The sequence below is a fragment of the Chamaea fasciata genome, unplaced genomic scaffold, assembly GCF_029207755.1.
Source record: "Chamaea fasciata isolate MVZ Bird 193981 ecotype frontalis unplaced genomic scaffold, bChaFas1.0.hap1 SCAF_2, whole genome shotgun sequence".
Taxonomy (NCBI): domain Eukaryota; kingdom Metazoa; phylum Chordata; class Aves; order Passeriformes; family Sylviidae; genus Chamaea; species Chamaea fasciata.
In genome coordinates this window covers 114,448,895-114,476,404 of record NW_027094087.1, presented here as the reverse complement: position 1 = coordinate 114,476,404, position 27,510 = coordinate 114,448,895, and the positions used below count along the sequence as shown (strand labels likewise).

General features: G+C 43.5%; 1 protein-coding gene across 3 annotated transcripts in view; it reads left to right on the top strand.

Moving 5' to 3' along the window:
• The window catches only part of DYRK1A (dual specificity tyrosine phosphorylation regulated kinase 1A), a 71,035-nt gene extending 44,917 nt beyond the window's left edge, over positions 1-26,118 (top strand). For all 3 annotated transcript variants that reach the window (XM_066177163.1, XM_066177162.1, XM_066177164.1), the window contains 10 exons: positions 5,219-5,424; positions 14,881-14,973; positions 16,019-16,207; positions 16,885-17,032; positions 18,351-18,637; positions 19,640-19,786; positions 20,102-20,242; positions 20,377-20,683; positions 21,130-21,254; positions 22,265-26,118. In XM_066177163.1, the coding sequence (XP_066033260.1) occupies positions 5,219-5,424; positions 14,881-14,973; positions 16,019-16,207; positions 16,885-17,032; positions 18,351-18,637; positions 19,640-19,786; positions 20,102-20,242; positions 20,377-20,683; positions 21,130-21,254; positions 22,265-22,888 (2,267 nt within the window). In that variant the 3' untranslated portion in view covers positions 22,889-26,118. The remainder of the gene's footprint in view (positions 1-5,218; positions 5,425-14,880; positions 14,974-16,018; positions 16,208-16,884; positions 17,033-18,350; positions 18,638-19,639; positions 19,787-20,101; positions 20,243-20,376; positions 20,684-21,129; positions 21,255-22,264) is intronic.
• The last annotated feature ends 1,392 nt before the right edge of the window (positions 26,119-27,510 follow it).

The following is a 27,510-nucleotide window of genomic DNA, read 5'->3' as shown; positions in this document are numbered from 1 at the left end:
ACCTCGGAGGTGGTTGGGTATTAGAGCAGTGCAGGGATCCGCCTCTCTTTTTCCAGACACTCTTCGATAGCTGAGCTGTCACAATGCTCACGGATGCTGAGAGCTTCTCCAAGCAGAGATTTTGAAAAACAAAATTGACCAGAACTCTGCAAAAACAATGAACTTTGCAAAAAAAAACCCAAAACATGAAACCAAACCCTCCAAAACCCCACAAAACCCAAAGAAACAAAAACCTAAAAAACCCCAACCTACTGTGGAGGAAGAGGGTCGTACAGTCCCTCAGCTAACCCAGGGTTTTCTTAGAGTGGACACCGAGCTGCTTTCACATCACTGGTTTAAACCTAGAAAAAAGCAACAAGAAGTGCTCGCCTTCACCTGTGGTGGCTTGGAAATAAAAAGATTGAAAGTCTGAACCTGTCCTGGGCAGGAAGAAGCCTGCTTGTTCTGTGGTGTGGCTCCACAAGGGCCTGAACTCTGCATGTGGGCAGGAGAACACCCTTTGTGGGGAACGAGGCACTTGACGCTTTGATTCTCTGCTGGTGTTTTCTGGCAGGTTCTCACTCGGCTGCCACCAGCCCCCTGAGAGGGAATAGAGGGAATATCTGAACAACCCAGACATGGAAAGGGAGGGTGGGAGAGGAGGGAGAGGTGGGCAAAGAAGCTCGAAACATTTCAGGTCAAAGCAATGATCTTAGGAGGGAAAATGTTGAAGGGAAGGAAAGGAAGAAGAGTTCTAGCAAGGCGAAGAGAATGGAAACTGAATTGTGCAGAGGAAGTTTCACACATCAGCCTGAGATCATGGAGCATCTTAATTCCACCCCTGCCGCGCTCAGGGACACCCCCCGCTATCCCAGATTGCTCCAAGCCCTGTCCAGCCTGGCCTTGGGGCTTCCAAACTTGGGGAATTCCTGCATTTAAACTTCTAGGAGTATGAAATAAATGCTGATGGGACTTTCACTGCTTTTACCTGCTTCATCTCACCCAACAATCAGCAGGCAGGGAAATGTTTTTAACTGTTGCAAACGTTCTGTTATCAGCAAGATAACTCTTCATCATGGAACCAAGATCTGCTGCTGCACTTGGGAGATGCTCTTGAGGGAGATTGGCATCGCTCACAGGGTCCAAACTGTCACAATGGTCCTTTGGGGGGGGGGGGGGGGTAATTTTTAATTGAGAGGTGAGAAGTAGGAAGGCATAATAAGGAAATATCACTTTTTTAACGCTCTAATGGTTTTTGCCTGACTTTGCCTCCTTTTTTATCTTTCACTGTGAATACTCCTCAGTGGAGCACTTAGGTAGAAGTGTGACAGAGGGACAAAGAGAGTCACAAAGACACTTTGAGAGGCAAAGTAGATCTTTAATGAGCTGGGTGACAGGAATGCAAAGAAACCTTGGAATTACTGTTGGGGTTTTCAGGTGCAGTCTCACCCGACAGAAAAGCTACTCTAACAACTCCTGATCCAGAGAGAAGTCTCACTTTTGTGACACAGAAATATGGAAACACTGAGGCTGGAAGAGACCTTTGGAGGTTGTCCAGTCCTGTGGCCAGTTGGGCTTTGGCTACAATCCACTGTTTTTTTCTGGATTGATGATCCACTCTTGGGATCACTCAGTCACCTGCAGCTCTTCCCCATCAATCAGTGAATGTTTGTGCCTCACTGTGGCTGAAAGGAGAGGGCCAGGGATGTGTTTTACCACCAAAATTACTGTTTTTTGGGGAGGAGGTTCAATGTCTAAAGGAGTTAGGTAGACTGATGTCAAAATGGGAATAAGAGGATCTCAAATGGATGAGGTAGGAAATCCAATCTGCGTTGAGTTCTTAAAAATCTGTGCAAAAATTTGCATAAACTTTTCCAATATTGCACCAATTGTAGTTCATTTATAGACTCCTCAATAATCACAGACTCAAATATTTGTTAGGCCTGGAGTTAATAGTTTCTTTGTTGCTTGGAAAAGTCATCACAGAATGGTTTGGGTTGAAAGGGATCTTAAAATCATCCAGTTCCACCCCCTGCCATGGGCAGGGATAACTTCCATTACCCAGATTGCTCAGAGCCTCATCCAGCCTGGCCTTGGACACTTCCAAGGATGGGGAGGCCCCAAAACATCCATTAAAAAGAAGAAAAAAAAATCCATTTAAAACACAGCTACTTTGATTGTCAGAAGTATTTTCCGTCCTCACCAAATAAATAAATATATTCTTGAACTTCTTCCACTACGATGATGCTTTAAGAACTAAACCTTCTCCTTTCTGAGGGAATCCATTTCTGCAGTGTGTCTATTTTCAGAGAGTTCTGAGCTGTGAGCCTCTTTTGAGTGCAAATACAAATCAAGGTGGGTATTTTTATGCCTCCCCTGAACTAACATTAGGTAAGGCCTATTTGTAAGATAATTCTACCCACTCCAAATCCATAATCTTTTCCCTTAATGTACTTCGTGCTTTGAGATCTTGGCATATGTTTTGGGTTTTATTTTTTATTTTTTTGGCTTCATTTTGTTCCCAAGGTGTGATCACTTGATCTCGTAGTGGTTAAAAAGGAAAACTGATGATTGACTGCACCTTGTTCACAGATATTTCTGTCCTGTGGAAGTTCTGGATGTGCTGTGAGAACAAGTGCCCTGATGGTCAGGAGATCTCTGATTTTTTTTTTTTTTTTGGCTGGCTGGAGCTCTCCAGAAGAGCCAAAAAACAATCTGGGAGCCGCCAGAGGCTTTGTGAGCCTCATTTAATGGCTCTGCACAAATGTCCCTGTTTCTGGAGCGACTCCTCGACCTAAAACTAAAGGAGGTCAAGATTTCTATTCTAACCAGTCCTTCTTTCCCCTCTCCTTTCTTGCTGGCGTGTCACTGGGTGTTTCTAGGAGTGTTCTCTTGGGATTAGATGTCCTGGGATAGGATTGCAGGTGGCAGCAGCAGAGTCTGGGATGTGGCAAGGGCAGGGATTCCAGGAGCTGAGCGTGACCTGTTTGTGTTGGTGGCCAGGGCTGGGAGCCCTGGGGCCCTCCTGGCGGTCACGGGGACAGCTTGGGAAGATGGAATCCCTTGGATCCTGGTGGTTCCAGGTCCCAAACTTCTCACCCAGGTGGTTGTTGCTGGTTGCTGACATGGGTGAGGTCAGTCCCATTTCAGAGATGACTCAAATGCTTTTCTTTTTGGGCTGGGAACACAGGGATGAGTTGGCCAGTTCCCATCCATCTCCTTGTCATCCTTCACGTCATCAGACTGCTCAGGCTCTGATCTCGTCCCTTTTCCCGAGATTTGCTGTGGAACCGTTTCTGTTTCTGCTTTAAGAAGGTTCTTTCTTTGGATTTGTGGCATCACGTTTGGTTTGGGACTTCTTCCAAGCCAGCGGGGACCTATTTGTTAGTCACACACAGCAAATTCCAAAAAAATCAGAATTCAGGAACTTGGATGCAGGTGGAGTTGGGAGGAAAGGGTCTACAAGCATTTGAAAGCTGCAAGTTTGAAGCTGAACCAAAACATCAAATTACAGCTGTTGCTTTGTGCGATAATTATACTTTTGACACTCTTTTACTTTCTTTTTTACTTTATTTTCAACGTGTGTAGGGCATGACTCTGTTTCTCCTCAGAATTTGTTGTGATTTTTGGATTGTCAGAAGATCCTACGAAGTCAAACTGTAAATGAGAACCCCACGGTGCCAGGATTTTGGGGTTTACATATTTGAGCTTTCTGCTTTTTTAGGCACACATGGAAAAGCAGAATTTTTTAGAATAAAATTGGTTATTATTAAGTTCTGTAACCGGCCAGGTATCTCTCTGCTGGAAACCTCTGGCCTGGGGTAAGAAAACACAAGCTTTAAACCTTTGAAAGTAACTGGCTCTACACTTTCGAATTAGTGGTATTTTTGACTCTCTGATTTAAATATTGTTTTGACTTTTACTTCAGTCACCATGATGTTGCTAAGTGAGATTATGATTTTTTTTTTTTCAGGTTAAGCTGAACCTCAGAAATCAAAAGAGCAAAAAACTAGAGATACTGGATGATGTCTTACATATGTTCAGCCATTCTTTCAGGAGTGTGTTCAGTGAATCTTGAAACGTTCACTGAATCCACCAAGTTGTAGAGATGGAAGATTTAACTCTGATTCTCAGTTGTTAATGGGCTTTTTGTAGCAGAGTTAAAAGTAATTTTCTGTGCAATGTTAACTTAAAATGGTTAATATTTTAATGTAATCAATGTAAAATGGTTTTTGATTTCATCCATGCAGTTCTTCTGTTGCCCTGCTAGGTGTTGAGTCAAAGGTGCAGTACCAATTTCAATATTTGAGTTTTCTTTTCACGGAGTTATTTTTTAAGAAAGCCAAATCTTGGCTGTCCTCACCTACTGTTTTCTTCTGCTTGTGTTTTCTTGCAAGGTTTGGGCTGTAAAGGAAGTGGGGATTTCCCTTTGCTGGTCAGGTGCTTGGCTGTTTAACACCTTCCTTCTAAATTTAATCTTTAGTGATAATTTTGCTTTCAGATTGCAGCTGCACTTTGTTTGCTGCACTTTGTAGAGGAGGCATAAACACAGAGGACAGGGAATCAGGGATTCACGGAATCACCAGCGTTGGAAAAGCCCTTTGGGATCATCCCAACACCACCAGCATCACCCCTAAACCTTATCCCCAAACAAAGATGAGCTGCTGAGGCTGGACACTGGATTTTCCTTTGGTACAGTCAGTCCAGAAAGCTGCTGGGAGCAACCCTGAAAGGCAGAACTTGTGTGTTTTTCTGGCTTTTGTGGAATCCATCCATGAAATTTGTGTGTTTGGAGCAACCCCAGTCAAATTCTGAGTTCTGACACCCAGGTGGAGATGTGAGAAAAGGGATGCTCAGGATCAGAGCCACAGAATGGTTTGGGTTGGAAGGGAAAAAAAAGTTGAGTTCTGGTGGTCAGGGACACGAGTTCTGATGGTCAGAGACACCTTCCACCACACCAGGCTGCTCCAGCCTGGCCTTGAGCACTTCCAGGGATCCAGGGGCAGCCCCAGCTTCTCTAGACACCCTGTGCCAGGGCTGCCCACCCTCCCAGGGAGCAATTCCTGCCCAGTTTCCTGTCCAGCCCTTGAGATAACCATTCCCTGAGGATGACTCTGGGCTCACTCCCTCTGGAATCTCCCATGTGTAGGGAGCTGATGAACTCCAGGATCTGTGAGTCTGAACCCAGGGCAAGATTTCCAACCCGTCACCCGCTTAACCCTTGACCTTGTCTTTGCAGGAGGAGAGACTTCAGCATGCAAACCTTCATCTGTTCGGCTTGCACCATCGTTTTCATTCCATGCTGCTGGCCTTCAGATGGCTGGACAGATGTCCCATTCGCATCAGCAGTACAGTGACCGGCGGCAGCAGAACATCACCGACCAGCAGGTCTCGGCCTTATCCTACGCTGACCAGCTCGAGCAGCCACTCCCACTGACAAACCAGGTACTGGCAGAGTTCCTTCTGCACCTGGGGGGTCTGGGAATGTGCAGTTGCGGGGTGGTTTGGGTTGGGAGAGGCATTTGAAGATCCAGCTCTACCCCCTGCCGTGGGCAGGGACACATTCCACTGTCCCAGGTTGGTCCAACCTGGCCTTGGACGCTGTCAGGGATCCAGGGGCAGCCACAACAAATCTGGGAATTCTATCCAGTCCCTCTCCACCCTCCCAGGGAGCAATTCCTGCCCAAGATCCCATCCAGCCTTGCCCTCCTGCAGTTGAAGGTCATTCCTCCCATGTCCTGTCACTCTAAACCCTTGTGATACATCCCACTCTATCCCTGTGTTATACAGCCATTAAAGACAGGATCAGGGCATTCATTCTTGTAGGGCTTTTCTTTTCTTAACTAATTAACTCCCAGCTCTCTAAGGCTGGAGTTAATATACAACAGGATATTTTTAAAATATTTATATTTTATATATATTTATATATATGTATATATATATGTACATATATATGTACACACATATGTATACATATAATAGATATACCTACACACACACACACATATATGTATATATATATACTATGACTTCTAAAAAAGGTTTCTGAAGTTGTTTCTAAACTTCCAGAGCATATTTATTATGATTATTCTACTTGTAGCAGTTTTTTTAATAGGGGGAGAAAAAAGTTGGCCAAGTGGAGAACTCTGGAAAGCTCTTTTTAAAAGAATAACTATTTTTTAAATTTTTGTGCTGTTTGTTAGCATCTGATTGCTTTATTGCTTGTCCTAATGGACAGTTCTGCAATGCAGAGCCACTGGTTGGTGGATTTGGGATACAGAAGTTTGCACAAAATAAATTTTATTTGAGGAGGTAGGAGTGCTGAAAGAGCTCCCTAACTCAGAGTGCCAGCAGCCACAAGAGCTGCTGTTGCTCTGGAGAAGTGGGAATTCTGTTGGTTTTTAAAAACTCCATGGCTCAGTTGTGGAGGCATAAGGGCAGACGGGTTCCAACAAAGCCTCTAAGTCAGAACACGAAAATTTGGCGCAGACTGATGAGGAATGTTTCATTAAAGAGGATTAAGTGTGTGTTGCTGCTCAAGATGTTTTAGGTAGAAAAGTCACCAAACCATCAAGAGAGGCTCTGGTGCTGTAGGAAGACACTTTTTAGGAGGAAGAAAGGATTAGAGGGGATGAGAATGGCCAGGATGGTGGGCGCCAGGATTTGGAGATCGGCAGTGACTGGAGAAAGGGAATGGAGCTGGCCAAGGATGGGTTTCCTTTCCTGAGGGCCGGTCAGGAGGAAGAGGAAATCTATCTAATAATGTTTAGCCTGAGGATCTACAGAGGCATTTTAGGTGAGTTTTTTTAGGTTGAATATCTCCCAAAACTTCTACAATGAGGCTGGTCAATCAAGAAAAGTCACACCTGAATCCTTTCAAGGCACTTTGGAAACATACTCCAGGAATTTTAGGTTGTGTGGACATCATCCATGTGAGGGAAAAATCAGGTGCCCACTTTGACCTTAACAATCAGGCTGTCTTTGCACCACCAACAGAATTTTATAGAATCAGTGTTCTTGCCTTTGATGGTGGCCAGCTTTCTGAAGTCTTCTCCTTGTCTTCCCTGCCTCTTTCCTCCCTCGAGTGCTTCTCCCATCACCCAGTCCACCAAGAGTTCTCCTCACCAGGCTCCTGCTGGCAGTGGAGGTTCTGTCTGAGCCTCTGTGGGGAATCTCAAAGGCTTTTTGTCCATGCACTGCACTTCTGATTTTATCTGCACAGCCAAATCCAGCTGAGATCTTCCTGCTGGTGGCTCAGATCATCAGCTCTAGACCTGCTCTCTCTGCAGAATAAATTCCTTTCTTTTGGGTTGCCCTTTTACAGCTCTGGTTCATCTGGATTAAAAAAATAACTTTTTATCTTACAAAAACCTTGACCTCTGTGGTTGAAGGCTTTGTGCTTTTCTCTCCAGATGTGATCTGCAAACATCTGGGGGGTTGAGTCCCATTGATCCCTGCATGTTACAGATTCTTTCTTTATGGAATTCCTACGGGAATCCTTTTTATTCAAGGTATTGCCATGAATATGCTGCCCCTTGTTTCTCTCTGGCCCCGATAAAGGCAGTTCTGTCCTGTAAATGTCAATTCTGGAAAGGAAACTCGCAGAGAACATTGTTGGAACCATCTCTGGGTGGTTGTTTCATTCCTCTGGTGGAATCCCACCACTTACTCTCCTTGTAGAGCTTCTAACACAGACCAGCCTTTAATAATGGCCAAAAAAAAAGGTCACAAAAGGTGACTCTGGCTTTGTGAGTTCATACCACAGAACTCCAGGATCATTTAGGTTAGGACTCCAAGATGAGTCCCAGCTGTGCCCAGTGCCCACCTTGTCCCTGAGTGCCACCTCCAGGTGACACCTGCAGGGATGGGCACTCCAAAGCTCCCTGGGCAGCCCCTGCCAAGGCCTGAGCACCCTTTCCATGGGGAAATTCCTGCTGCTGGCCAAGCTGAGCCTCCCCTGGGCCAGCCTGAGGCCGTTCCCTCTCCTGCTGTCCCTGTTCCCTGGGAGCAGAGCCCGACCCCCCCGGCTGTCCCCTCCTGTCAGGGACCTGAGCCTCCTTTTCTCCAATCTTTATCTTCCCAAAAAATCCCATTTTTAATATGCAGCAAAAGGAATTGGCTGTTGGAGAAGCCTTGATATATCCATAAAAACAGGAGGAGGAAAAAAGTGAATTCAGGCAGGTTCAGGAAGTTTGATCCTTTAAGGTTGGATCTTTTCAGTGCAGTGGCTCCCATCCAGTCAGACTGACAAGGATTGGGTCAGGGAGCTTCAGTTTCCTGGAATTTCCTGACAGTTGGACCATTGGGAGAGCTTGGGTGCCACGGCCTAAAATAATCTGCTTGGGTGCCCTGAAACCAACCTGCTTGAGTACCCTAAAATAATCTGCTTGGGTGCCGTAAAAGTAATTTAGTGTGCCCTAAAAGTAAACTGTTTGGGTGCACTAAAACTTCTCTGGGTACCGTAAAAGTAACTCATTTAGGTCCCCTAAAAGTAACTTCTTTGGGTGCCCTAAACCACTCCATTTGGGTACCCTAAAACTTCTTTGGGTGCCCTAAAAGGAACTAATTTAGGTTCCCTAAAAGTAACTTCTTTGGGTGTCCTAAAACACCCAATTTGGTGCCCTAGAAGTAAACTGTTAGGGTGCCCTAAAATAACTTGTTTGGGTGCCCTAAAAATAACTTCTTTGGGTGCCCTAAAAGTAATGTCTTTGGATGCCCCAAAATACCCCATTTGGGTGCCCTAAAAGTATACTATTAAGGTGTCCTAAAACCAACCTGCTTGAGTACCCTAAAATAATCTGCTTGGGTGCCCTAGAAGTGAACTATTAGGGTGCCCTAAAAGCAGCTTCTTAGTGTGCCCTAAAAGTAAACTGTTTGAGTGCCCTAAAATTTCTCTGGGTACCCTAAAAGTAACTCATTTAGGTCCTCTAAAAGTAACTTCTTTGGGTGCCCTAAACCACCCCATTTGGCTGCCCTAAAAGTAAACTGTTAGGGTGCCCTAAAAAATAACTTCTTTGGGTGCCTTAGAAGTAACTTTTTTGGGCGCTCCAAAATACCCTATTTGGGTGCCCTAGAAGTAAAATATTAGGGTGCCCTAAAATCAACCTGCTTGGGTACCCTAAAATAATCTACTTGGGTGCCCTAGGAGTAAACTGTTAAGGTGCCTAAAATAACCTCTTTGGGTACCTTAAAAGTAAACTGTTTGGGTGCCCTAAAACTTCTCTGGGTACCCTAAAAGTGACTCATGTAGGTCCTCTAAAAGTAACTTCTTTGGATGCCCTAAAACACCCCATTTGGGTGCCCTAGAAGTAACCTTTTAGGGTGCCCAAAAACCAACCTTCTCGGGTACCCTAAAATAATCTGCATGGGTGTCCTAAAAGTAATTTCTTAGTGTGCCCTAGAAGTAAACTGTTTGGGTGCCCTAAAACTTCTCTGGGTGCCCCAAAAGTAACTCATTTAGGTCCTCTAAAAGTAACTTCTTTGGATGCCCTAAAACACCCCATTTGGGTGCCCTAGAAGTAAACTGTTAGGGTGCCCTAAAATAACCTCTTTGGGTGCCCTAAAAGCGCCCGGTTTGCTGTGAGCAGCCCGCAGCTGACTGCCAGCCAGTCGGATCGCCTTTGCTGCCGTTCCCTGGTGCCTGGAGCAGCCGGAGGCCTCGGGGAAATCGGGATTTTCCCGGCTCGGCGCTGCCGGGATTCCAGCGGAGCTTTTCCCGAGCTCCAGCCCCCCTCTGCTGGTCACAGCACCGCGGTGCTGCTGCCGGGAAAACTCCTCTCTCCCCAAAAATCCCATCCTTGCCACCAACTCCCCGAGCTTCAGTAATTACCTGATGGTGTTCTCACGGGTTATTTTTGTGTCTTTGCTGCAGACTGACTCCTTTTTTTAAAATTTTTTTTTATGGAGTGTGTGGTTCAGGTTCATGGAATGGTTTTAATTCATAACCAGAGAAAGGGAAGCCAGGCCTTGAATGTAAATTTATTGGGTTTATTCCTGCTCTGGCCTGCTTGGGTTTGGGGTTGTAAGTGGCTTGCAGGTCATATTCTTTTATTTTAGGGAATCATTCACAGTTGCAGGTTAAAGGTTAGGAAACAATAATGACACTTTATATTCAAATTATATAAAATCTATGTATTTTAATGACAATTTATATTCAATTGATATAAAATCTATGTATTTATATTACTTGTAACTAATATAAATAATTACATATAAGTTGTTCTCAAAAGATTATTTGCATAATTTTCTCTTGCCCTTACTGTTTTCTGGCTGTGGTCCCCAAACCCATCAATGACAAGAATCAAAGAATTCTAGAAAGATTGTTTTGTTTTTCACTTATTTATGAGGTTTTAAATTGCAGTTAAAAACTTCCAGCTCTGTCTTTTTTAGATTTTTTTCCTTCAGGAGTTATTTTTTAAGGCTTTTATTTCCCAAAAAGTTCTGGCAGGACGGCATCCTCCTCTTGGCTGTGGCTGCTGAGTGCTTCAGTTTCAGGGAAGTGTTGGGAGCACATGGTCCAGAGAGAGCAGAAAATTTGGGATCTTCTCCTGTAGTAGTAATAAATGAATATTTCTCTGTCCAGTTTTAACTGGTTCCATCTTGTGACTTCAGCACAGCCTGATGGGAATAAAAGATAAAAGCTTAAAAGTTGTCACAACTTCAAAGTTCTTTTTTTTTTTTTCATTTAATTACAAAATTACTAGAAAATTGATTTACCTGCTAAAAGGAGCTGAGGTGAGATTTTGGTACCAAATTCCAGCAGTTCAGCTTCCATGAAACACCTGGAATGGGAAGGTCAGGCTGGCTGTTCTTTCACACACCTTTCTGTCTCTGTTTATCTAAGATCGCTCTGCACAACTCGAGGTTTTACCGACCAGATCTTGGCCAGAGATTTTCTTGATCACGTCAAGATCGTTGCCAAGTTCATGCTGTAGTTTAAAACCCTTAATTCAGGTATTCCCACTACCTGATCAACATTATCGTTAATGAAGGTTTAATTTCAGCAGTCTCTGCCATCAGTGTGGCCATGCAGGTCAATTAAACACTTACACTGGGAATTCTTGCTAAAAGTTGCCCTGGCACAATGAAATCTCCATTATTTATTCTGTTTGTGAAGTGGAACATGTGTTGTACACAACCTGAATTTATCTTTTTTTTTTTTTTTCTTTCTTTTAATAAATGTGGATGGTGGTGGATCTTTCTTTTTTTAAAAAAAGATTCTGAATTAAAGCATCCCATAATCAGCTCAGGGTTCTCCATAATCAAAACAAAAATAATTTAAAAATGGAACAATGCCATCTGTGTGGACAAAAGAAGAAAATCTCTGTAAAGAGAGGAGTTTGCTCTCCATGCCCAAAGGCTGAGAGTTCAAACAGCACACCTGAGTTAAAAGTCACAGTTCCCATAAAATGTGCTTTGTCACCAATGTGTGAGGACACATTAATGGGGCCTTTTTTGGTGGGTATTTCCTTATTATTTAATTACAATTTATAATTGTAATTAAAGTAGTTTTTTGTCTCTCAGACCTGAGATGCAGCATCTCTTTGATTCGTTTTCTGATTTTAGGGAGATTTGAGCTTGCAGTGTTGCTGTCTGGCCACCAGATAGAGACTGAAGCTTGAGAAATGGGAGTTTTCCCCTTCCCTTCCCTTCCCTTCCCTTCCCTTCCCTTCCCTTCCCTTCCCTTCCCTTCCCTTCCCTTCCCTTCCCTTCCCTTCCCTTCCCTTCCCTTCCCTTCCCTTCCCTTCCCTTCCCTTCCCTTCCCTTCCCTTCCCTTCCCTTCCCTTCCCTTCCCTTCCCTTCCCTTCCCTTCCCTTCCCTTCCCTTCCCTTCCCTTCCCTTCCCTTCCCTTCCCTTCCCTTCCCTTCCCTTCCCTTCCCTTCCCCTCCCTTCCCCTCCCCTCCCTTCCCTTCCCTTCCCTTCCCTTCCCTTCCCTTCCCTTCCCTTCCCTTCCCTTCCCTTCCCTTCCCTTCCCTTCCCTTCCCTTCCCTTCCCTTCCCTTCCCTTCCCTTCCCTTCCCTTCCCTTCCCTTCCCTTCCCTTCCCTTCCCTTCCCTTCCCTTCCCTTCCCTTCCCTTCCCTTCCCTTCCCTTCCCTTCCCTTCCCTTCCCTTCCCTTCCCTTCCCTTCCCTTCCCTTCCCTTCCCTTCCCTTCCCTTCCCTTCCCTTCCCTTCCCTTCCCTTCCCTTCCCTTCCCTTCCCTTCCCTTCCCTTCCCTTCCCTTCCCTTCCCTTCCCTTCCCTTCCCTTCCCTTCCCATCATTCCTTCAATCCAAGCCAGAAATCAAAGTAACCCCAACAATAAAGGATTGGAGAGTGTTCTTGTATAAAATAAATAATGACTTTATTCCGTGGTCTTCCATCATCAGAGAGAAAAAAAAATCTCTCTTGGAAAAAGAAGGGAATATTACAAATTCCACAGTATAAAAGTGTGAGGAAAAAAAATTCAACCCAAAACTTTGTGAACCCAGAGGAACAATACAGAACCTGTGGAAAAGTTCATGCAGGTTTAAGAGTGTGCTCAGGAGTGTGAGACTGTCAAAATGCACAGTTATTAAATAAGGGACTGGCTGCAGTAGCCTGCAGAGTTTCAGTGATTTACATTTTTTGGATGGTGATAAATCAGATCCTATTTTTTTTCCCACCAGTCTGTTTATTTCAGAGTGGAAATTAGATCTTTATTTTTGAAGTAAGCAAGCAAATTTGACTTACGAATTAGAAAATAAACGTGAAGACTTGTCATACGAACTCCCTTTCCAAATTAGAGGAATTTTTTGTGGGAATAGTTGGTCTGAGCTATGGAATTCTTCCACATTGAGACTTTTTCCTCCAAAATCAAGTCCCTGTGCTGGTCGTCCAGCCCAGGACAGAGACTGGGCTCTGCCAAAATTCTCGATATTCCTCTGCCACATCCTGGATTCTTTCACCAGCAAAACCCACCGATGTTCCCACATTCCAATACCTTCTTCCAGTCAGAATTAAGGAATTTGAAGGGAATATTTGGATTTGAAGATGTTTTAACAATGACAGCTGGGTCAGGACTTGCTGCTGCAGGGAGAGAACCAAAAGATCCCCTTTAGGTTTCTTTCATGGGCCACATTTGTTCGCCAGATGAAAGGAAGAAACAAGAATGTTTTGTAAATGTCCGATAGTTTGTTTAGGAAACTTTCAAACAGTTTCCTGATGTTTACAAAGTGTTTGTACTTGTAATAAAATAAAATTAATGGCTTTTCCCCCTGCCCACACCAGAGAGGAATGAGAGTTTGGCTTCCTAGGGTGATTCCTCGAGTATCTCAGTGCAGGTCCAGTTTCAGAAGCACAAATTCTCTATAATTTCTTTCTGTGAGACCTTTTTTTGGGGTCACTTTGATGTGATTCTTTTTTATTTTGTAATTCAGGGGAAAAAAAAAAGAGTTGTTTGTACAGCAGCCATTATAAGTATTAAGTTATCCTATAAAAAATAGAAGAGCAGGTAGACTTGGTGATGGCAAACTCTCTTCAGTCACAGAAGGTGAATTCTCCTTTTTCAAGTTCATATCACAGAATTCCAGGATCTTCTAGGTTGGGGAAGATTTCCAAGATGAATTCCAGTGCCCACCTTGTCCCCAGCCCAGAGCCCTGCGTGCCACCTCCAGGCCTTCCTTGGACACCTCCATTTAATAATTCATTTATTAATTCAATAATACTGATGGAAAACATACATGGAACAAGCTTTTCTCCAATGGAATTCCTTAAACTCACCCTGAGGTTTTCTGTCCCTCACCTGGAGGGGAACAACCCCAGGCAGCAGCTCAGGCTGGGGTGACCTTCTGGGGAAGGACCTGAGGGACACTGAGCAGAGTGTCCTGGGGGCAGGAATGCCAATGGGCTCCTGGAGGGCATTGGGATGAGCGTTCCCAGCAGGTCAGGGCTGATCCTGCCCCTCTGCCCAGCCCTGGAGGCTCCTCTGGCTGCTGTGTCCAGCCCTGGATCCTCAGCACAGCAGGGACAGGAGCTCCTGGAGCTGAGGAAGGGCCTGGAGCATCTCCGTGCCCGGGAGAGGCTGAGGGAGCTGGGGCTGCTCAGCCTGGAGAGGAGCCCCAGGGAGAGGGGACATCAGTGTCCCTGGGTGTCCCTGGGTGTCCCCATGTCTGTCCCCTGTGCAGGGAGGGCAGAGCAGCCCCAGGCTCTGCTCCAGGCCCAGCAATGGCCCCAGAGCCCCGGGCAGGGGCTGAGCCCAGCAATTCCCCTGCACAGGAGGCACAACTTGTGCCCTGGGCAGTGTCCAGCCCTGAGCAGAGCCCGGAGAGGCTGGGGAGTGTCTCCCTGCGGATATTCCAGAGCCACCTGTGTGCAGGGATGGAGGGAGGAGCAGGATGAGGGATCAGCCACTCCCCAAAGTCGCCATCAGACTCTGGCTGGGTGGGACAGAATTCCCAGAGCTTGTCCTGCAGTGCTGGGCACAGCCTTTGGAGATGGTTTGGTTTTATTTGGAGATTTTGGGTTTTATTTGGAATTTAATTCAGTTGAATGTGGTGAACTGGCCCAGTTCTCCAGGAGTCCCTGTGAACTTCCAAAGGAACTTCCTGTGAACTTCCTTTGGAGCTGTACCTTAAATATGGTGACAGTTCATGTGTCAGTCCCGAGGGAGAGCAGTGATGGAGGAGAGTCTTTGTTGTCAAGGTTGTAGTGGGAGGAGAGGTAGGAATCTTGGAATTTACTCCTTTTTGAAAAATTCTTAATATATTAAAAATTATTAATAGTTTAAAAAGTAACTAAACTGGGTATGTTTTTTTTTTACTGTCAGTTAAAAAAACCTTTTATATTTAAATACCTCATTTCTGTGAGGAATTTCACAATCTGATGTAGTAACTATACCATTAAATTCCTATTTTTGTTCTAATTTCTGCCATTTTCCCATTCCAGAGGCGGATGCCCCAAACTTTTCGTGATCCAGCCACTGCTCCGTTGAGGAAACTCTCCGTAGATTTGATCAAAACATACAAGCATATTAATGAGGTAATGGCTGCAGCTGTCTTTAATGTGCACTGATGTTTGTTACAACACATGATTTAAATGGATTTTCTACGAATAATCTCATCAGGAGATCCAAAAAAAAAATCAAGTTTTCTCTCAGTTGTTCATGTCTTGTTTGAGGTCATGGCTGTCATGGTCCTGCTTTCTGTCCAGCACACAGGAAATCTTTTATCCTGGGGTTTATTTTCTCTTGTTTTATAAACAAATGTTGAGCTTGCAGGACAAGGAGACACGAGTGGCACAAGCACATTTTGAGCTCAATAAAACTTTTTTAATATTTCCAAGAGCTTTCAAGGAAAATGCTGTTGTGTTTTCCCTAAATTATTGAATTAAATGTTATTGACAAATGGGAAATATAAAGTTGTTCGGGTTAATACAGGAAAGCATCAGTTAGTTTCAAACTTTGACAGGTCAAGGGAATGTGAAGGGATTTTTATGGTGATTAATGACTTCCTTGGAATTCTTTCCCAGTCTTGTGGGAAGATCAAGTAATAATTCTTGTTTCCAGGCTAGCTAGCATTTGGAATTTTGCTATGTGCACAGTGTGCTGGGATGTTTCTGTTCCTTTGGCACCTGAGATCAGTGTTACTACATTTATCAGTGTTGTTATTATTACTTACTAGTATTAGTACATTTATCAGAGTTATTGCTGTTATTTATTAGTGTTAGTACATTTATCAGTGTTATTACTATTATTTATTAGTGTTAGTACACTTTTTCTTTAGCTCTGCTTTCCCAGTTCTTCAGTTATTCAAGACTTTTCCTTTGGAATTCAAACAAGGCAACGATGCTCATAATCAAGATTTCATTGCGCCAGAAAGGGCAGCGTGTTGCTTTTTTCTCTGAAATGTTTTTTCCTGTTTCAGTTTTCTTCAAACCCAGCGGTAGGAGGAGAGGATTTCTTGATTTTCCGCTTGTAGAAGTTGCGCTTTAAAACCCACAGGATGCTGAGCAAAAGTTGATTTTCCTCTTTCCTTGAGCTGCACTTCTAAGCAGGGCTCTCAAGGAAGCTCCTTTTCCCCTCCAGGTTTACTATGCAAAAAAAAAACGGCGGCATCAGCAGGGCCAGGGAGATGATTCCAGTCACAAAAAGGAGAGGAAGGTTTACAATGATGGGTATGATGATGACAACTACGACTACATCGTGAAAAATGGGGAGAAGTGGATGGACCGCTATGAGATCGACTCTTTAATAGGCAAAGGATCCTTTGGACAGGTAATGGCTCCTTCGCTGTTTATTTAATTTCTGTGGATCACAGCTGTATTTAAGTTGAAGTGCTGTTGCTGCTTCGTTTTGAAATTAAAACTCTTTTTTTCTCACTGCTGTTATCCTGAGTGCCTGTTCAAACACTCAGATTTTGTGCTATTTCGTGTTACTTCAGAAAGCATTTGAATATATTGCTGTGTCTGTTGCATTTTACAATGGGAAATCCTCCACCTTGTGCCATCAGATCACATTCTTAACTTGAGTTTGGTTTTGGTTTGAGATAGGTTTTTAGGTTGTGTTAGGTTTTTAGTTTGATTTGGGTTTTTTAAATTAAAACAATCATTAGTGCTAGATATTACCTCTTATAAATGTCATTAGCAAATGTCATCAGAAATGTCATTTCTTTTGACTTGTTGCAGCTTTAGCCAAAGCTGGAAGGAGGATGGAGCTTTTATTTTGTTTTTTTTAGTTTTTCTCAGATCTACCAGTCTTTTCACAGTGTTGGATTAGATAATTTTATTTGCATATGAAGTGACATCACTGCAGTAAACAGTTGTAGCTTTATTGTTGTATCATCAGAACAAATAGAATTAAAAAGGAGAATTCTGGATTCAGAAAGGTGAAAAAGGGAGTTTGGGTAGGTTTTGAAAATTGGATTTTGCTGATGGATTTGGCTTCTCTTGCAGGTTGTGAAGGCTTATGACCGAGTGGAGCAGGAGTGGGTGGCCATCAAAATCATCAAAAACAAGAAGGCTTTCCTAAACCAGGCCCAGATTGAAGTGAGACTGCTCGAGCTGATGAACAAACATGACACTGAGATGAAATACTACATAGGTATTGAATTAATTCCTCCCCTTTTTATTTTATTATGAATGGTTTAGAGCTTGCTGTAGAGCTCAGGCTGCTTGCAGCTGATTTCCAAATCTATTTTGGAATACTTGTGATGATATTTGGTGGGTCCAGCGAGCTCAGGAAGTGTGGGGAGGAGTTGGAATTAAGCGTAGGAAGCCCAGCAGGACATGGAATGGTGGGAGGAGAATTCCAAAAGTGAGAGAACAGGAGTTTGGAGAAGGATGTGGGGCAGGAAATGACATCAGGGTGGGAGCAAAATGTGCCATCTCAGGTGAGTTGTAAAGGACACAGAAGGAGCTGCTCTGGGATAATGGAGAAAACAAATCCATGGACACCAAGCTGACCAAAAATCCACCTTAATTGAAAGTCTGAATTCTCATGGTGCTCGTATTCAAGGTTTTGTTAGGCCAGAAAGGGGAGTATGTTGCTTTTTCCTATTTCAGTTCTGTGGCACCGTGAAGGTTTGACAATGGCAAACCCTGCTGGCCTCTGAACAGAGGAATCTGATGAATATTTCACTTATTTAATGGAAAGGAAAAAAAAAAAAAGCTTAGATTGGTTCCTTTCATAAACTGAGATTGTGCCTGAAGGAAATGAATACAATTCCTTGGGGACATTGATCATTTTATTAATTGAAGTAATCAGCTTATAAATTGCCATGATGTCATGGTGTATTTTAAATGATTCTCACAATTAAATATTTCCTCTGTAAATGTAAGGGAGTGATAACTCATTTTGATAATATATCCCTTCGGAAGTCTTTGGTTAATTCAGCTTTACCGAGGTGCACCTGAGGATGTGAAAATGTCCTCTTGTCCTCTGAGAATGGCAGAAATATTTGGTAAATACCTCAGAACCAGGAAAAAAATCCAATGCTCTTGTTTACCTCAGTGCTCAACTTCCTACACATTGATTATTTAACAGATTTCACAAGTTTTTGCACCCAGGGATGTGTACAATATCCCTCTCTACTCCAGGCATGGCAGAAATATTTTGTAAATAACACAAAACCAGGAAAAAGCCCTGGTGTTATTTACCTCAGTGCTCAGCTTCCTACACATTGATTAAAGTATTTAAAAGATTTCACAAAGATTTTCCGGTTTTACTCAGGTGCACCTGAGGATGTGAAAATGTCCTCTTGTCCTCCAAACACGGCAGAAATATTTTTGTAAATCTCACGAAACCAGGAAAGAAAAACGCCGCTCTGTTATTTTATTGATGCTCCTCCTTCCCACGTGCTGCGTTGTAATTAACCCATAGTTCTCAGGGTGTTTTAATGACATTTCCCCTTTTCCCCCAGTGCATTTGAAGCGCCACTTCATGTTCAGGAACCACCTGTGCTTGGTGTTTGAGATGCTGTCCTACAACCTGTACGACCTGCTGAGGAACACCAATTTCCGCGGCGTGTCCCTCAACCTGACGCGCAAGTTCGCGCAGCAGATGTGCACGGCCCTGCTCTTCCTGGCCACCCCCGAGCTGAGCATCATTCACTGTGACCTAAAACCAGAGAACATCCTGCTCTGCAACCCCAAAAGGAGCGCCATCAAGATTGTGGATTTTGGCAGTTCGTGTCAGCTTGGGCAGAGGGTGAGTTTGGGGGGAAAATCGGCGGAAATTCTGTTTGCGCTGGTGAAAAACGCGAGATTTTTAAGTCGTAGTGTTCATCCAGCTCACTGAAACTTCACTCGTGATGGTTTTGAAACAATAACTCCATCTTAAATAGAGATCCACAGTCCGCAAGAGCTGTAAATACGAATGTCAGAATCCCAGAATTGTCAAGGTTGGAAAAGATCTTTAAGGTCAAGTCCAACCGTAAACCAGCAGCACCAGTAAGCCAAGTCCAAAAGTGTCACATCCACACCTTGTTTTGAACACTTCAATCCACCACTTCTTTTAGTGCCCCAGTAGATAAAAATCCACCATCTGAGAAATTTTCCATGGTTTTTTTATTTCTCCTTGGCTGTGTTTTTGTGCAGCGTCAGTGGAGAATGTATCAGCACTTGGTTGGAGAAATCTGCCATGCTAAAAAAATAAAACAAAAAATTAAGTAATTTATTTTTTTAATTGGTCTAACTTCACCAAAAGTGCCCCAGTTGTCTCTTGAGGAGTTGGCACTGGCCAATAGCACCCCATTTCTTTTTCCAGAATAAATTTAGGAAGAGTGGATCAGAATATGGAATATTGTATTGAAAGCAGCAATGAGACCAAGATTTAGACTAATAAAAGAACTTCTTGGTATATAAACTAAAAGGAAGGGCTGAAGGAAGACACCAGGAGGTGAAATAGCATCTGGATTATTTATCCAAATCCATTATTTTTCAATAATAAGATAATTCTGAAATGTTAAGAATCACAATTACAAAAACATGACATGACTCCTGCTTTTCTTTCCTAAGCATCATATTTTCCTAAAAATTAACACTTAGATGCTTTTATTACTCTAATGAACGTATAGATTTTATTATCCCCGATACCTCAACTCTCCCAGCAGCAAAATGGGAATTCATGTCAGTTGTGTTTTGTGACTTGGAATTTTCATTCCCTTTGGATGCTGGGTGTGGTGGTGACTTTGAGATGCTTTTCTTGCAGATATACCAATATATCCAGAGTCGTTTCTATCGATCACCAGAGGTGCTACTGGGAATGCCTTATGACCTTGCAATTGATATGTGGTCCCTTGGGTGTATTTTAGTCGAGATGCACACTGGAGAGCCTCTCTTTAGTGGGGCAAATGAGGTAAGTTGTGTCCCAGGAATCGGGGTTCTTTTGTTGTTAATCCCCACCATGACTTTCATCTGTTTAATTGGAATGTGTGAATTAGGGAAGTCTGGGAATTCTGAAAGGATTAAACATCAATAACATGGCTTTTGTCGGGACACAAAGTTGCCTGTTCATAATTTTCTGCGTCTCCCTCTTACTCCTTAATTTGTTGTGTCCATATTAAATTTTTCTGAAATTAATTAACTTAGAACTCGTGTGAGTAGCTGACACTCGTGCCACAGCTGGGCTGGCTGTCACTTGTCCTTCACAAACCCGTTATGTTTGGGACAGGTGGATCAGATGAATAAAATAGTGGAAGTTTTGGGGATTCCACCAACCCACATCCTCGACCAAGCACCCAAAGCAAGAAAGTTCTTCGAGAAGTTGCCAGATAGCACTTGGAACTTGAAGAAGACCAAAGATGGAAAAAGGGTAGGTGAAACAATTGGGATAATAATACACATATAAAAATATAGAAAACACTGATTTGACTTTTGATGTGGAATCTGTGCACACACCCCCGTGACCTCCCACACTGATTCCACGCCATTCCTCCCTCCCCACAGGAATACAAACCACCGGGAACTCGCAAACTCCACAATATCCTGGGAGTTGAGACAGGAGGGCCAGGTGGGCGCCGTGCTGGGGAGTCAGGTCATACTGTAGCTGACTACTTGAAGTTCAAAGACCTCATCTTAAGGATGCTTGACTATGACCCCAAGACACGGATCCAGCCCTACTACGCCCTGCAGCACAGTTTCTTCAAGAAGACGGCGGACGAAGGTACCAACACGAGTAACAGCGTGTCCACGAGTCCTGCCATGGAGCAGTCACAGTCTTCAGGAACCACCTCTAGTACATCTTCAAGCTCAGGTGGGTTTTGGTCATGAACAGGTGAGAAAATTCTGCTTCCTCATATAGGGCACTGAACGATCTCTCCAGGGAATGGGCACTGCCAGAGCTCCAGGAGGCTTTGGACAGCGCTGCCAGGGATGCCCAGGCTGGGATTGCTGGGGGTGTCTGTGCAGTTGGACTGGATCCTTCCAACTGAGAATATTCCATGATTCTGTGAAATGTTAATTTTCTTTTTCCATACTGTCAGAAATTATCAATCATGATCACTAAACAATTATTTTAATCAGCTGGAACAGGTAAACAGAAAAGCCCCCAAAAACCCAACTAGATGAGCAAAAATGTGAGTGACCAACACTGATCTCATACTTTTCCCTTGAAGCACTTGATAAATCTTTATGCTGCCGTTGTTTCATAGCTGTGAAATGTGTGTCCCTTTAGTCACTGAGCACGTTGGGGTTTTCCAGGTGGATCTTCTGGCACGAGCAACAGTGGAAGGGCGCGGTCAGACCCCACACACCAGCATCGACACAGCGGTGGGCACTTCACTGCTGCTGTTCAAGCTATGGACTGTGAAACACACAGCCCACAGGTAATGCACGACAGCTTAGGGCAGAACAGATAGAGCTGTAATTCTCCCCCATGTAGACATTAATTGGTGTGTAGATAGACTTTGCTCTTTCGGTAGCCTTTAATCAGCTGTGTTGTTCCAGAGGTTCCTCTAATGCTGTTGGCACCTTTCAAAGGTATGAGCTACAACATTTTAATTTCATTCGTTCTGCTTATTCTCCAGGTTCCTCAGCCAGAGGTCAGGGCTTTATTTTTTCTAAGTGTTGTACAAATGCTGTTATTATTACTATAATATAAAGCTGCTCCTGTAGGTTAGACAGCAAAGTCACTTATCAGACTTCCTTTAACTGTTAGAAAATAACATCCAGGGTGTGCATTCATTTTTCCTAAGGTATATATAGGAAAGTATTGGAAATTATTCTTAAGTACATGCCTGCATTTCTAGAATAATTGTGCGACTGCGAGGCTTGGTTAACATTTTTAAAAATGGGCATAAATACAAATAACCTAATCTCTCATGTATTGTTCAAGATAGAGAAGTATTGGAAATTGTTCTTAAGTACATGGCCTGCCTTTCTAAAATAATTGTGCAACCGCAAGGCTTGGTTAACGAGGGGGATGGCATTGCCATGCTGGTCTGCCAGGATCTGCACCTCCAGGTGCCTGGGCTGCTTGGCCAGCCTCATCACCAAGGTGGGAGAGCCTGGGACTTCAGTTCGAACCTACAGCAGGGACAGAATGAACAGGCAGAGCACCTTGTGTAAGGTGGACCTTCAGTGCTGAGGTCTCACAGACACCCAGCCTCAGCAAGGCAGCACAGGTCAGAGGGAGAAGTTGGTTAATGTTTTTAAAATTGGCATGAATACAAATAACTAATCTCTCGTGTGTTGTTCACGAACGGACTGGATGTGACACTCGGTCCACTAGGTGCTCGGAGGTTGGATGGTCTTGGGGGTCTTGTTCCAAGCTTTATGATCCTGTGACTGGGTGAAATGGCAGCTCCGAGTCAGCGTTTGAATTTGAACTTTGCAGGTTCGGCAGCAGTTCCCTCCTCCCATCGGTTGGACGGCCACCGAAGCTCCCACCCAGGTCACGGTGGAGAACCACCCGGTTCAGGAAACCACCTTCCATGTCAACCCTCAGCAACAGAACGCATTACACCATCACCACGGCAACAGCTCCCACCACCACCACCATCACCACCACCACCACCACCACCATGGACAGCAAGCCTTGGGCAGCCGGACCAGGCCGAGAGTCTACAATTCTCCAACAAACAGCTCCTCCACCCAGGATTCTATGGAGGTGGGCCACAGTCACCACTCCATGACATCCCTGTCTTCCTCAACTACTTCTTCCTCTACATCTTCCTCCTCTACTGGTAACCAAGGCAATCAGGCCTATCAGAACCGCCCAGTGGCTGCTAATACCTTGGACTTTGGACAGAACGGAGCTATGGACATGAATTTAACAGTCTACTCTAATCCGCGCCAAGAAACTGGCATAGCTGGACATCCCACGTACCAGTTTTCTGCTAATACAGGTCCTGCTCATTACATGACTGAAGGACACCTTGCCATGAGGCAAGGCATTGATAGAGAAGAGTCTCCCATGACAGGAGTTTGTGTTCAGCAAAGTCCTGTGGCTAGCTCGTGACTAAACTGAAACTAAGTTTGTTTCTTGTGTGTTTTTATAGAAGTGGTGTTTTTCCAAAAAAAAAAAAAAAAAAAACAAAGTGCAAAGCTGCTTGAATCAGAAGGAGATAAACTCCCTGAACCGCTACAGGAGGGCAAAGTTGACTATTTTTTTAAACTTGAAAAGATTGCAAAGGGACAATGAAGTTTTTTTTTTTTTTGGTTGGTTTTTTGCTGGGGGGAGGTTTTTTTGGTTGGTTTTTTTTTTAAGAGCCATGTCTGGACCCACCTTAACGGATAGCTTAGTGGTGTTCGCCTTTTGCTTCCCCCATTTTAACTTGCCACAACCTAGTCATAGTTTGGTTCTTTTGGGGAGGGGTTTTGATTTTTTAATTCTTAAATTTTAATTTTTTTTTTTTTTTGCTCTCATTCGACAGGGGTTATTGTTCAAATGTTAGTCATAGTTGCAAACTAGTTTCTTTTTAAAAGGCATTGCACATGATTTCTAAAAAAAGGCCCTTTGAAGTTTTTTGGGTGGGAGGGGGAGTGAGTAATATATATATTTTTTTTAGTTCCCCAAACAACCATGGGCACAGAAATGCAGTACTGTAAGAAAGAGGGACCTTCAGATTACACAAATATATTATTCTTCAGCTGTAAAAAGGGACGGTTGTGACGGAGTTTGTGAGGCACATTGAGCATGCGAAGTGGCGGTGAGCAGAACTCTCCTTTTCTGAATCTACTGAGGATCAAAGCAGCAATTGTGATGGGAATTCTGTGGGTGCCACCTTTTGGAGCCCACGGGCAGTTAGGATGGAAATCTGACTGGTTTCATAACTGAGGTGCACTGAGAAGCAATCAACGGGTCGGTCCTGGCCAGTCCTGGGGAGGTCTAAGTGGTGGTCTTTGGGATAACCTTTGGCCTTATGGATTTGGACTCTTAAGTTAGAAGAGCCTACCATTTCAGATGCAATCACTTTTGGACATGCTTTTGCAGACAGTCCTTAATGCTGAAAACACAGAGAATGGGTAATTCAAGAGGCCTTTCTTTTAAAATAGACTTTTGTGACCCACTTATTGTAAGGTATTGCAAGGTCACTTTGCGTGTGTCATAAAGTTGACTTTCCTTATTGGTTGAAGGTCACAGGAGTAGTGGTTTGCGTTTGATGGAAATAGCTACAACTGTGTCCCTTCCTGCTTTTTACTTTTTTCTTTTGCTTTTTTCTCGGCACGTGGTTTTCTCCACCATTACTTCTGCACAAAGACGTCTTCTGTTCATCCTGAACATTTTTAAAAAAAAAAAAAATGCAGAATTTTATGTGACTGCTTTTTTGCCTCACAATTATGCTGTGAATTTTACAAAAATTTATTTTCTTTTTTGATAATTTATTGTACCAAAGCTGTTTTTATAGCACATAGATGTCTGTAACCAATAATGTAGCAGTTCTGCACTTTGACACAAGGTGTAACTAGACCATTTTTAAATGTCAGTTGAAAAATTATGGCTGTACTATTGCTTAAACAAAACTGGAACTGTTGTTGAATTCATAGCCAATACATTTACAGCAATCTGTGTACTGAAGATAATAGATTGACATCTACTTGGAGACTATAACATCCGTTACATTATCAATGTGTTCAGGCTTCTGAAGGTTAAAAGGGACACTAGATCCAGAAGCTATGAAACCAGCAGTTGATTCTTGTATTCCTTATTAACATAATTGTAAACTTGAAGGCAAAGACCTTGATTGCATGAACAGGTCCAAAAAAAGAAAAAAAAAATAATAATAGGCTGAGTAAAGCAAAACCCTCACGGGAGACCTGAGGTTAGCAGGCTGTATTTAACAGGTGCCTAATTTCTGGGTAACGCTGCCTTAATATAACACAGTCAGCTTGGCAGTTGCAAAATTTATGGGCCCATCCAAGAGATTTTATTTTGGGTTTTTTTTTTTTTGTGGGAAAAGGGAAAAAAAAAAAAAAGAAGAAGAAAAGCTGCGTGAAAAAAAAAAAAAAACCAACAAAAAACCTTGGTGAAAGAATGAAGGTGAGTTCCTTGCTTGCCCATCATCCCAGGTGAACAGTGTTGCCCATCCTCTCTTACCGAAGCAGTGATCTACCTCTGCCAGTAAGCCCTTGGAAAAAAAAGTTAATTTTAGCAGCAGGTGGTCAATTCCATGCGGCCAAGTCGTTTTTTTCAGTCAAAAAGGTGGAATTTTTTATACTCACAGTGGCAACACAGCAGCTGACTACCATGTAAACGAATGGGAACGAATCCTTGGGATTAGCATTTCTTTGTAAATCATGGTTTTCGTAATCAAATATTTCTTTGTGTACCGACACATCAACCCTGTGGATGAAAGCGGATTTTTTTCCCCCCCTCTTTTTTTTTTTCCCTTGGTTTTCTTTTGAAGCTCAGTAATTCAGAGAAGTTTACAGGATTTGGAAGGCTGTCACCTTAGAAAAGGATATGCTGAGTTTAGCAATATTAAAAAAAAAAAGGAATCCAGTTCTTACTGCTGTCTAGGAATATAAGGGTACCATGGAATCTGGGTAACACCGTACGCGCCAAAAAATCAAAAAAACAAAAACCCCTCACCAAACCTAAAGCAGTTCAAAGAAACAACCTCTACATCAAGAAGAAAAAAAAAAACAAAAAAAACCCACAAAAAATCATAAAATCCAGTGCTTCTGCATACTGTGTTATGTTACAGTCCAGTTTTGTGTGCTTTACTACACAGTTTGGTTACAGGACTTCTGTGCATTGTAAACATAAACAGCATGGAAAAGGTTAAATACCTGTGTTCAGATTGTAAGATCTAGTCCGGACTTGCTGTGTATATTGTAACGTTAAATGAAAAGACAAGCCCTTTGTATTATAGTCATGCAGTCTTATGTATGATAAACAGTTGAATAATTTGTCCTCAGACTCTTTACTGTGCTTTTTAAAAAGGATAAAAAAAAAAAAAAAAGGAAAAGAAGGAAAAAAAAAGGAGTAATTTAAGAAAAAAAAAAACCCAACAAACGAAAAAATGTAAACGTAGTAAGTCTTCCTATGCAATTAACCTACTCCAAGCCATGGTATGGTAGGTATAATTATACTATAATATGTAAATATCAGATACATTGAAACAGACTTAAAAGTATGAAAGTAAAAGTTGGAGGCGTAACAGCTAATTTGGAGTTTTTAATTGAAAACCAGCGAGGTCTGCGAATCACTGATGTGTGAACACAGCTCTGCTTGATTCTCATGGACTGTGCTTGTAGTTTGAGTTCTTTAATCCTCATCTCTTAGTCTGAGTTGTTCTGATGTGCTCTGCAGCTTCCTCCCTATCCCAGACGAGCTGGATTTGAGGCCTTGGAATGGGATTTTGGGACTGGGCCTGCTGTTATCCCCAGCCCACTTCCTCCTGCATCACCAACTGCCTGGCTTTGGGTGCAGCAGGAGCTAGTTTGGTAAAAAACTGATTTTCCTGTAGGTTCTGCCAAGTGGGAGGAGTTTCTCGGTGATTGAGCCAGGTTATTTCCAGGCTCCCAGTCCTCCTTCGGTTCTGGGACCGCTGAGTTCCAGCTGGTGGCCACCAGAGCCTGGCAGAACGACGAGTGACAACTGCAGTTTGAAACTATTCCACATAAAAAATATGTTAACTTGATTAACCTCCTTAAATCCTTTAACTGTAAAGCTCTTACTGAAACCTCAGATGTTTTCAAACCCGTTGTAAAAGCTGGAATTGCTGCGCACAGCCCCTGGGAGTGGTGCCAGTCCTGCAGGAGGTGCAGCTACATCCTTGAACCTCTCACTCGGGTTCCTTGTCTGTTTGTCCCTCGCAGGATTGCAGTTTTCAACCTCTCAGCCTCAGTTCTTTGCATTAAAAGATTGTAAATGTAGATGGTTCTCCATCCTGATTGCTCAGTGCTTTGGGAATGGCTGCTGTGCCAGGATTTAGGCTCCCGTCCTGTAAGTACAGTGGTGTCCAGAGGGGCCTGGATGCCACAAAGGGTTGGATTCACCTGGAAACGTGACTTCATCTCCATTATTTGTCACTCTGCCATCCTCGTTTTCATCACACCATCCATGTGCTGATATTTCATCCTGGACAACTGAACAAAAAAAAAAAGACTTCTGAAGATCCTCTGTGGAAGAATTGCTGTTGAAACCCATCAGGAACATCCTTTCTAATGAGGGAGTGAGTGAAAACTCCAGCCTGGTGACGCAGAACGTGTTGTGTTTATAGAACAAATTCATCCCAGTAAGATCAGCCTGGAAATTCTGGATAGAAAGGAATTGTCTTTGTGGTCAAAAATACCCAAGGAAGTGACTGTGGAGTGGAGTTAGTGCTGAGAGTTGATCTCCTGAGGGTGTTTGGTGTTTAGTCTGAGTTTTGGATAGTTTATTTATTGGAATTCTCTCAGGAGGGACCTGGTGGCTCTGCACAAGTCCCTGCCAGGAGGGGACAGCCGGGGGGGTCGGGCTCTGCTCCCAGGGAACAGGGACAGGAGGAGAGGGAACGGCCTCAGGCTGGCCCAGGGGAGGCTCAGCTTGGCCAGCAGCAGGAATTTCCCCATGGAAAGGGTGCTCAGGCCTTGGAACTACCCAGGGAGCTTTGAAGTGCCCACCCCTGGAGGTGTCACTTGGAGGTGACACTC